We start from the raw sequence: 11652 nt of genomic DNA on the forward strand, positions 1-11652 counted from the left end.
TCAAAAAAAAAAAAAAAAAGAGACATAAACACGGAGCAAGTGGGAGGCTTACTTGTGGCCCTAGATGCCCTGCCAAAGTGGGCACACCCTGCCACCTGGTCTGCATCCTTCCAGGAATTTGGAAGCAATGAACAATTCTGGGTTGACCAGCAAAGAATCCCATCCCTTTGACTGAGGTCTGGCCCATGTGCATTTTCCAACAGTCTTTGCACAGAAAGCCACGAGCAATCCTGCCATGCTCACCTCTCAGGCCCTGTGCAACTGCAAAGTCCAGAGTGGGAAAGGTTTCTGGTCTCAGGATGGGCCCCTGGGTTACCAGCAGGTCACTGTGCCCTCCCAGGCCCCAGAGCCCCACTGTTATTGCTCTGGGGGCCCTTCTTATGGGTGGATGTATCAGGAATTTCCTTATACAGGGTGCATGCTGGGAAGAGGTCAAGGGTGCTGGCTCTGCCCTCCGAGTACCTTTGGGCCTGGCCACCTCTTGTCACTCTGGTTTTTAACAGTCATTCTCTGAGCTTCTGTGCTTCTCATCTCTAGATCTGAAGGAGCTTCTACTCCAGGGATGGTGGCAAGGACAGCAGGACACCTAGTAGGCTTCTTCTAGAGGTATGACCTCAGGCAGCTGCCCTGATGCTCTCAGCCAGTTTCTCCTCCAGAAAGTATGAGCAGGGCCACCTCCTAGGGCAGGTGTGAGGGAGGTGTAGAAAGGCCTCCATCAGTGACACCAATGCTCAGTGGCAGCCCTGATGCAACAGGCTATAGCCTAGGGTGGCAAGTCAGGCTGAAGGTCAAAGCTGGGGTCACGCCGACCGTGGTGGCTCACGCCTGTAATCCCAGCACTTGGAGGCCAAGGCAGGTAGACTGTCTGAGTTCACGGGTTGAAGGCCAGCCTGAGCCACAGTGAGACCCTGTCTTTAAAAAAATAGCTGAGTGTTGTGGTGGGCGCCAGTAGTGCCAGTTACTGGGGAGGCTGAGGCAAGAGAATCACTTGAACCCAAGAGTTTGAGGTTGCTGTGAACTAAGATGCCATTGTGCTCTACCAAGGGTGACCAAGTGAGACTGTTTCAAAAAATAAAAGGCTGGGGTCAGAATCTCAGGCCCCAAAGCTGGGAGACCAGGGCCCTTCTGAGTGGCTGGGGCACTGGGGGTTTGATTTATTTGGGTTTGCCTGTGGGTATTTTGATTTTTGAAGTCACCATACTGTAATATGGCTTCAAAAAAACAATCATAACCAACTACCCTGGTCAAGAGTGCAGGTCTATCCTGGAATAGTCACCTGTCCTGGGCCTTTGACAAGGCCACATGGACGCAAGTATGGGATTCGGTGAGAGCAAGTAGCCAGTCTGTAAGAGCAAGTTCAGGGATGGGTGCCTTCAGTCCAGCACTCTGACACCCTTCAGCACAGTCCCACCTGGAGAGACCCTGTGCCCTGGGTGGGGCAGCATCAGCCTCTTCCAACAGGGATATGAAGTGGGGCTGTAGCCAAAGCCCCTACCTGACATACCAGCTTGTGTGGTGGCTTTTTAATCTTTTTTATTTAAATATGAAAAAAATTTCATCTCTTTTAAGTTCATCTGAAAGGAGGTCCCCTGGGTAACCTTGTGAAAAATAGTCCTAGAGGCTCTTGTATGGTGGTCAGCCCGAAGGTCAGAGGGGAGCATGGTTCTGAGTCCAGGAGAGCATAGCAGGGAGCAGGGGTCAGTGAGGTATTGGAGAGCCAGGCAGGGTAAGCCCCTTCAGACAGGGCTACACTGGCCTGGGCTAAAATCTGAGGGCCCTCAGAAAGCCATTAATGGGTCATCCCTCTCAGGTCCCTGGCTCCTTTGGTGGAGATGAGGAAGCATCACCCTCAATAAGACTGCTGGTCACAGCTCAGTGTGGGACGCTTTGGCCACGATCACCAGCTTGGACAGCTCAGCCTTGAATTCCCCAGGCTTGTGGGCCACTGCAAGAAAGAAACACATGGTTGGATCTTCTATATTTCATGAATCCTCAGGGAACTGGGAATGTGGATGGGGCATGTGGTATGGGCCAGGTGGGGAAGGAGAGCTGTCCCCTAAGTGGACTTCCATGTGTAAAGGCCCCAGACACTGAATGTCTTTTTTTTTTGAGACAGAGCCTCAAGCTGAGTGCCTGGGTAGAGTGCCATGGCTTCACTGCTCACAGCAACCTCCAACTCCTGGGCTCAAGCCAGTCTCCTGCCTCAGCCTCCCAAGTAGCTGGGACCACAGGTGCCCGCCACAACTATTTTTTGGTTGCAGCCATCATTGTTGTTTGGTGGGTCCGGGCTGGATTTGAACCCGCCACCTTATGTGTATGTGGCTGGCGCCTTAGCCACTTGAGCCACAGGCGCCGAGCCGACACTGAATGTCTTATGGCTGAGAGACAGAAGAAAGGTGGCGTGGAGAGTGAGAGGTCAGTGGGGCTGACCTTTTAGTGGGCAGCGGGAAGCCACAGGAAGGCTGGAGGCGGCCAGAGCTCTAGTCATTGTGCCACATCAAGAGTGGATGGCGGGAGGGGTTCAGACAACCCAGAAGGGAGAGGATTAAGGGCTGAGCATGATGGGGTAGGGGTGTTATGTGGTCCTAAACTCGATGCTGCCCTAACACCTTTGACTTCCAAAGGTGCTCTGATCTCAGAGCACATGACAGCCAGGCTGTGCAGCTGTTCACTAAACCCACTGCCTTCTCTGCAGCAGCTCATCAGCTAAATGCCCTTAATAGCTGCATACCGATGGGAGGGGTCCAGGAACCTATTTGTTTTTCCAAGTACTTGACACTCCCTGCCTCCACCACTACTATGCTGTAAACTTTTCTTTCTTTCTTTTTTTTTGAGACAGAGCCTCAAGCTGTCACCCTGGGTAGAGTGCTGTGGCATCACAGCTCATAGCAACCTCCAACTCCTGGGCTTAAGCTATTCTCTTGCCTCAGCCTTCCACGTAGCTGGGACTACAGGCACTCCCCACAACGCCCGGCTATTTTTGGTTGTACTTGTCATTGTTGTTTGCAGGCCCAAGTATATGTGGCTGCCGCCTTAGCTGCTTGAGCTATAGGCATGGAGCCTTATAAAATTTTCTTGTGCTTATTCTCTAATGGATTAACAAAGCACGGCCCACCACCTGCTTTTGTATGGCCCCTACACTAAGAGAGGTTTGCACGTTTTTAAATAGACTTTTTTTTTTAAAGAGAGATCTCAGGTGTGGTGGCTCCACCTGTAATTCTAGCACTCAAGGAGGCTGAGGCAGGTGGACTGTTTGAGCTCAGGAGTTCAAGACCAGCCTGAGCAGGAGCAAGACTCTGTTTCCTAAACAAAAAATAGTCGGGAATTGTGGTGAGCATCTGTAGTCCCAGCTACTGGGGAGGCTGAAGCAAGAGGACTGCTCAAGCCCAAGAGTTTGAGGTTGCTGTGAGCTATGATGGTGCCATGGCACTCTACCCAGGGCAATAGAGTGAGACTTTGTCTTTAAAAAAAAAAAAAGGGGCAGGGTTTGGTGGCTCACACCTATAATCCTAGCACTCGGGAGGCTGAGGCGGGTGGATCGCCTGAGCTCATGGGTTCAAGACCAGTCTGGGCCACAGCAAGACCTCATCTCTAAAAATAGCCAGGCATTGTGGTAGATGCCTGTAGTCCCAGCTACTTGGGAGGCTGAGGAAAGAGAATTGCTTGAGCCCAAGAGTTTGAGGTTGTTGTGAGCTATGATACCAGGGCACTCTACTGAGGGTCTGTCTCCAAAAAAAAAAAAGAGAGGTCTTGCTATGTGGCTCAGGCTGGACTTGAACTCTTGGGTTCAAGTAATTCTCCCACCAAAGCCTCCCTAATAAGCCAAGACTATAGATGTGGGGGTCAGGGAAAAGCTTTAAAACAAAATCAAAGAAAAATAGTATTTTATGATATGGGAAAACTATCTGAAATTCACATTGTAGTGTTCATAAAATAAAGTTTTATTTGCTATGCCTGTTCATTGACATACTATCTATGGCTGCTTTTATGCTACAACAGCAGAGGTGAGTTGTTTAAAAGTAGCCTATAAGCCCACCACAAAGCTGAAAATATTTACTATGTGGCTTTTTGTAGAACCAGTCTGTGGGCACCTGGTCTATGACTTTGAGGACCCCCTTGGGGATGCCATCTCCATCTCCAAACTCCCACCACATCACCTTCTGGTGGTAATGTTGCTGCCTCCCTCATTCCACTTTCTCTGCTCTATCCCTACTACCCATATTTCCGTACCTGCAGTTTTGGTCACTTCAAATTCCTCGTTTTTCAAGGGTACATCGCTTTCTCTTTCAAATGCAGCTTTAGACTGAAAGGGAAGAAATGGAAACTTTACCTTGAGCCATCTCATTGGTTGAGAAGAGGATTCAGTTAGTTCTCCAGAGAAGCAGAAGCTAAGGCCATATGATTTTTATTAAAGAGACTTTTCTAAACCTATAAAAGAGATGCTGATAGCAGCAGGTTGATTCATCTATCCAAGACACTGTCAACTGGCTTACAACCTAACCTCCAGATCCTACAATGACAGCACTTAGTCCATTTTCTCCCCTTTCAGTTAATAATTTACGGAAATAATATAAACATTGCCATCTCTCTTTTTTTTTTTTTGAGACAGAGCCTCAAGCTGTCCCCCTGGGTAGAGTGCTGTGGCATCACAGCTCACAGCAACCTCCAACTCCTAGACTCAAGCGAGTCTCCTGCCTCCACCTCCGAAGTAGCTGGGACCACAGGTGCCCGCCACAATGCCTGGCTATTTTTTGGTTACAGCCATCATTGTTGTTTGGTGGGCCCAGGCTGGATTCAAACCCGCCACTTTAGGTGTATGTGGCTGGTGCCTTAGCCACTTGAGCCACAGGTGCCGAGTCAGCATTGCCATCTCTTAAATGTAATTTTTAAAAATCAGGATTGTTCAGCATCTTATTTAAATGGTAAAAAGAAAAAAATCATCACAATTATGTCTTTTTCTTTTTTAAATCAGCCAAAGGAATAGTGGGTTTTTTTGTTTTGTTGTGACAAGGTCTTGCTCTGTCACTCAGGCTGCAGTGCAGTGGCATCGTCATTGCTCACTGTCACTACAGCCTCAACCTTAAACTTGGGCTCAAGTGATCCTCTTGCTTCAGCCTCCCAAGTAGCTGGGATTATAGGCACCCACCACAATGCCCAGTTAATTTTTCAGTATGTTGCCCAGGCTGGTCTTAAACTCCTGCCCTCAAGCAATCCTCTTGCTTCAGCTTCCCAAAGCACTGGCATTTCAGGCATGAGCCATGGTGTCGGGCTGGAATAGTCAGTTGGATGTGTCAGCTTAGTGAGGCCAGAGTCCCTGATTATCCAGTAAACATTTGCAGGTGTGGCCATGCAGGTATTTTTGTAGGTGTGAATAAAGTCCATGGTCAGGTGACCTTAAGGAAAGGAGATTATTCTCAAAGATCTAGGATGTCTAGATTCAATCAGCAGGAAGGCTCAGGGCCAACCTGATGCTTCCCTGATGGAGGAGTTCCTAGGCCTGGTTATAGGTGCCAAACACACCCAGCTGTCCACTGTGGTGCAAGCCCACTCCCAGTTAGAAATCTCTTACCATGAATCTCCTCCTGGTTCTGCTTTTCTGGTTGAACCTGGATGGTATAAGTCACTTCCAAACTTTTGAACCCAAGGCAGAAGTATGGTCTCTGAAGTGTGGTTGGTTGGGCCCCAACAGTGGGGGGTGTTCCTTCCCACCCAAGGCACCTGGCTCTGGCACGTCCAGGGCCAAGAAGCAGAGGTTTGTCTGGTCAAGGGGCACTTCTGCCCTCACTATCCCTGCCTATTTCTCAGGGGCTGAGTACTCAGGACAGCAGAAGGAAGACCCTTGCCCCCTGGTTCCCTATTGGCTTTGGCAGGAGACTGGCTGAGAGGCATGGGTGTATCTATCTCCTGCTCCACTCATTGTCACTTGGAGTCAGCTAGGTCCCCCTCTGAGTACCAAACACACCCTCTCTTGGTGCCTTCAGAACTGGCAGATCTTTTCATTGGTGTATCACCTTCCTCCAAGTTATAAGACCTCCCTCCCCATGGTCTGGAAGGTGCATCTCAGGGCAGGGCACTCTGGCAACCACCCCAGCCCACCAAGAGTCCCCAGAACCCACCAGCCCTGAAGAGACACTCACGTAGGCCATGGCATACTCAATCTCGGCACCCTGCACCTCCGCTTTGAACTGGGTGAAGTACAGGTAGGATTTGCCCTGGGGTCTGCAAAGGAAGGATGGCTGGGCATCAGGCCAGGGCTGGGGGTGCTGAGTCAGTGCAGCCTGAGAATAGCCCTGGCTAGAGTTGGGTGAGATGTCCCCCAACACCAGCTGTTTACAAAGCACCCAGCAGGAGCCTGTGCGATAACGCCCACACACAGTATTAAATGACACCCCATCCTTTAATTAAGTGTTGTCACTCACCACTCTAATTGTCTCTGGTGTATAAATCTTTCCCCCATGTTGACCCCTGACCACCAAGGACTACCTACCTACACCTTGGATTTCTGTTGAATTCCCTCCCAAGCGCCTGCCCTATGTTGGGTACAAAATAAACACTCCAGAAATAAGTACTACTTGGGCTGACACATTCCAGGGATACAAAGACCAGGAGAGATGGGATAAGATTCCTGAAGCTCCATGACCCTCTATCCTGCTGGACTTATTATTCACTTGGCAAGCTGTGCTCAAGGCAGTGGGATGACAAGAATGAGTGAGACAACTTGAGTGGGTCACGCCCAAGAATCATGAACCTGACTGAGGAGGACAGGGGCAGGACCTGGTGTGGGGCAGGACCTGGCGTGGGGCATATCTTCCTCACACAAGGAGACCACACTGTGACAGGCTTCAGTGGGGGCTGAGGACCCAAGCTTGTGTGCACATGCTGGGAGCTATGTGTGTTTGGAGATTTCAGGAGGAGGGTGCACAGCTTTTGTCTGATCCCTGGGGGTCTGCACCATAAAACATTACAAATCATTAGGTTTGACCTTCCAAGAGAACATTCTGGTAGAATAATTTCCTGAGGGAAAATGGGACCTGAGCAGATGTTCAGGGGAACACAGGAGTCCCTTTGGAGTGTGTGACTCCATTTATGTGAAATGTCCAGAATAGGCAGATCCCATAGGGACAGGACATGGATTCAGGGGTGACAGGGGCTGGGGCCTTGGGGAGATGAGAGTGATAGCAGAATTTTCTCATCACCTTTTTGGGGTGATGAGAAAGTTCTGGAACTAGAACTAGGTGGTTGCATAACCCTGTGAATGTGCTTAACTACCACTGAACTGTACACTTCAAAAGCTGCATTTTATGGAAATTTTATCTCCATTTAAAAAAAATGGCCCCAAGCCCATTGGTGACTTAGCGCCACCCCCAGGGTGTTCCAGCCCCTCTCAGTGGCTCCTTCTTTTGTGAGCACCCTGCCTTGCCCACCCTCCCCCAGGCCCTTGGCCTTCCCATGACTGCACTTCCTTGGAGAGCTTTCCTGATACCTCCCACCCTGCCCCATCCCCTAGTGCAGTGTGGAAGCCCCCTCCTCCCTGCACTTTATGAGTTTACCCACTGGCCTGTGCCCCCCTCCAGGGGTGTAGGGCCCTGTCTGTCCTCCTCCCCTTTCTTTCCCTGCCTGAAATGGCATGCAGACCACACAATGCTGGCTGACACCACAGCAGCTGGCCCATCCCCTCCCCATACCATGCTTACCTCCAGATGGTGCAGGTGAAGTGCTGGTGATCTTCGCTGGTCCCCAGGCTCATCTGCCATTGCTGGGGAAAGAAGTGAAGCTCAGGTCAGCCCAGGACTCATGGGTGCTCACATAGAGTTGTAGGTTTGCCTTGAATTCTACAGAGTCACTGTGTCCTTCCTGTGCCCCCCAGCTCAGGGACCACTAAACCCCTTGCCTTGCCTTCTCTATGGCCAACCGTTTGGTATCCATCTTTGCTCAAGGGACTTACTAGTCCCATGTTCTCACCATCAAATGTGGAAACTCTCCTGGGAACCACCCCAACCAGCTCCCATGTACAGGGAGAAATAATCAACTCTTAATTAGATCAGGACCTCTTCTGTAAGTTGACCACAGGGGACAGTTAACACACTGGTAAACATGTGGAGGTGGTCAACATAAGGAAATTGGCCTGTTGTACTGACACACATATGTGGTACATGTATGGTCTGAGAAAACTGGGTTAAATTAAGGAGGTGCCCACTTAGGCAGATGGTCAGCTATGGAGGCTCTACTGTATGTGGAAAGATGTCCAGTTTTGTTTATTAAAAAAGGAATGCTGGGTCGGGCGCTGTGGCTCAGGCCTGTAATCCCAGCACTCTGGGAGGCCAAAGAGGTTGGATTGCCTAAGCTCATGCGTTCTAGACCAGCCTGAGCAAGAGCGAGACCCAGTCTGTAAAAAATAGCTGGATGCTGTAGCGGGCGCCTGTAGACCCAGCTACTCGAGAGGCTGAGGCAAGACAATCACTTGAGCCCAAGAGTCTGAGATTGCTGTGAGCTATGATGCCATGGCATTCGAGCAGGGGCAGCAAAATGAGACTTTGTCTCAAAAAAAATAAAAATAAAAAAAGGAATGCAAACTGCACTACAGCAAGATACCTTTTCCTCCAAGGTTAGAAGGGTAAAAACCCCCAGTTAGCTAACACACCAAGTGGGGAGGGCATATTGTCACTGCAGCTGCAGCAGGTAGAATCAAAGTGGAAAACGCAAGGAACCAAGGATGGGGAGGCGGGAGGGTTGGCTTGAAAGGGCGACAGGGAGAGGATCAACATGGGGATGGAACTGTTCTGTGTGCCATGGTGTCCACATCAATGTCCTGCTATTATAGTGACTAGTGTCTCAAGGGTGTCACTCCTGGGGAACCTGGATAAAGGGTGCTCAGGACCTCTCTATGATTTTTTACAACTGAATGGGAATCTATAATGATCCTAAAACATAAAGTTTAACTCAAAATAGTTAACTACCTTTTTTAACTACCCATAGCTTGGCACCTGTAGCTCAGTGACTAGGGCGCCAGCCACATACACTGGAGTTAGTGAGTTGGAATACATCCCTGGCCTGCCAAACAACAATGACAACTACAACCAAAAAATAGCCAGGCGTTGTGGCGGGCACCTATAGTCCCAGTTACTTGGGTGGCGGAGGCAAGAGAATCACTTAAGTCCAAGAGTTTGAGGTTATTGTGACCTGTGATGGTATGGCACTCTACCCAGGGTGGCATAGTGAGACTCTGTCTCAAACAAACAAACAAACAAACACCCCCAAAACTACCCAGGTCATTTGCAGCAACATGAATGGACCTGGCTGGAGGCCATTATCTTAAGACAAACAAGCCAGAAACAGAAAGTCAAATACCACATGTTCTCACTTTAAAGTGGAAACTAAATGACATGTACGTGTGGACATATAGGGTTGGAGTAGGAGAACCGGAGACTCAGAAGGGTGGAAGGGTGGCAGAGATAAGAAAATACTTCAGTGTTTTCACTACACTAATCCAGTGATGGATATAGTTTGTTACCATATTTCATCATTAGGAAGCACTTTAAACGGGATACAGAAAAGTTTCTAGGATACAATATTGCATAAAATAACAAAACAGAGCACAGCAGTGAGTTACCTTGCTTAAGTAAAAAAGAGATGGGAAAACAAAATGAAATATGCTCTTATCATTTGACCTAGCAATTGTACTCCTAGGTATTAGCCAAAAAGAGCTGAAAACTTAATGCCTATCCCCAAACCTGTGCACTGATGTTTTTAGCAGCTTTATTCATAATTGCCAAAAACGGGGGCCTTGGTGTGGTGACTCACACCTATAATCCTAGCACTCTCGGAGGCCGAGGTGGGTGGATTGTTTGAGCTCAGGAGTTTGAGACCAGCCTGAGCAAGAGCAAGACCCTGTCTCTAAAAATAGCTGGGCATTGTGATAGGTACCTATAGTCCCTGCTACTCAGGAGACTGAAGAAAGAGAATCACTTGAGCACAAGAGTCTGAGGTTGCTGTGAGCTGTGACACCACAGCACTCTCCTGAGGGTAACAAAGTGAGACTGTCTCAAAAAACAAACAAACAAAAGATCATAACTGCCCCAAACTGGAAGTAACCGAAATGTTTTCTGGTGGGTGAATGGATAAATAAATGGTGGTGCATCCAGACAATGGAATATTATTCAGAACTAAAAAGAAATGAACTGTCAAAATGCTAAGACATGGAGGAACCTCAAATGCACGTAGCTAAGTAGAAGCAGCCAGTATAAAAAGGCCATATACGGTATAATTCCAACTCTAGGACATTCTGGAAAAGGCTCTGGAGATAGTAAAAAGATCAGTGGTTCCTGGGAGTTTACAGGAAGGTAGGATGAATACAGAGCAGGGGGATTTTTAGGGCAGAGGGACTACTCTCTGTGATTCTATAATGGTGGGTACATGTCATTGTACTTTTGTCCAAACCCACAGAATGTAGTACACCAAGAATGAACCCTGATTTAGACTATGAACTCTGGATAAGGATGAGATGTCTGTGTAGGCTCATTGAGCATGACCAGTGTCCCACTCTGTGGGTGATGCTATGTGTGTATATGGGGCTGGGGAGGTTTATAAGAACTATGAAGGCTGAGTGCGGAGGCTCACGCCTATAATCCTACCACTCAGAGGCCAATCCGGGATTGCCTGAGCTCACAAGTTTGAGACCAGCCTGAGTCAGAGTGAGACCTCGTCTCTAAAAATAGCTGGGCGTTGTGGCAGCCACCTGTAGTCCTAGCTACTTGGGGGAGCTGAGGCCAGAGAATTGCTTAAGCCCAATAGTTTGAGGTTGCTGTGAGCTGTGACAACATGGCACTCTACCAAGGGCAACAAAGTGAGACTTTGTCTCAAAAAAACAAAACAACAACAAAAACCTCTGTACTTCCTACACAATTTTGCTGTGAACCTACAACTACTATAAAAATTAAAGCCTATTAATAAAAATAAAGATAATATTCATGCTTGCTTATCCTTGAAGATATAAGATATTTTTGTTTTATGGTTCCAATTTTAGTACATATGTTGCCAAATGAATAAGATATTTTTATTTTAGAGATAGTATCTCACTATCACCCAGAGTGGAGTGCAGTGGTATCATCATAGCTCAGCAACCTCAAACTGTGGGTCTCTGGTAATCCTCCTGTCTCAGCCTCCCAAGTAGCTGGGACTTCAGGCATGTGCCACCAAGTCTGACTAATTCTTTTTTTTTTTTTTTTTGAGACAGAGTCTCACTCTGTTGAACTGGGTAAAGAGTCGTGGCATCATCATAGCTTACAGCAACCTCAAACTCTTGGGCTTGAGCAATCCTCTTGCCTCAGCCTCCCAAGTAGCTAGGACTATAGATGCCTGCTACCATGCCCAGGTAGTTTTTCTGTTTTTAGTAGATATGGGGTCTCACTCTTGCTTAGGTTGGTCTCAAACTCCTGAGCTCAAGGATCCACCTGCCTTGGCCTCCCAGAGTGCTAGGATTACAGGTGTGAGCAACCATGCTTGGCCTCGACTAATCTTTTTTTTTTTTTTTGAGACAGTCTTACTATGTTGTCCTTGGTAGAGTGCTATGGCATCACAGCTCACAGCAACCTCAAACTCATGGGCTTAAGTGATTCTCTTGCCTCAGCCTCCCAAGTAGCTGGGACTACAGGC

The 11652-nt window shown here is 48.4% G+C and overlaps 1 protein-coding gene across 2 annotated transcripts in view; it reads right to left on the minus strand.

Moving 5' to 3' along the window:
- Positions 1-1516: 1516 nt before the first annotated feature.
- Positions 1517-11652, minus strand: part of MYDGF (myeloid derived growth factor) — a 13310-nt gene continuing 3174 nt past the window's right edge. For both annotated transcript variants that reach the window (XM_003788763.3, XM_023512559.1), the window contains 4 exons: positions 7695-7756; positions 6138-6219; positions 4231-4303; positions 1517-1945 (listed from right to left, as the gene is read on the minus strand). In XM_003788763.3, coding sequence (XP_003788811.1) covers positions 1866-1945; positions 4231-4303; positions 6138-6219; positions 7695-7756 — 297 coding nt within the window. In that variant the 3' untranslated portion in view covers positions 1517-1865. The remainder of the gene's footprint in view (positions 1946-4230; positions 4304-6137; positions 6220-7694; positions 7757-11652) is intronic.

This window comes from Otolemur garnettii, unplaced genomic scaffold (genome assembly GCF_000181295.1).
Source record: "Otolemur garnettii isolate 467f Iridium unplaced genomic scaffold, OtoGar3 scaffold00029, whole genome shotgun sequence".
In the NCBI taxonomy this organism is placed as follows: domain Eukaryota; kingdom Metazoa; phylum Chordata; class Mammalia; order Primates; family Galagidae; genus Otolemur; species Otolemur garnettii.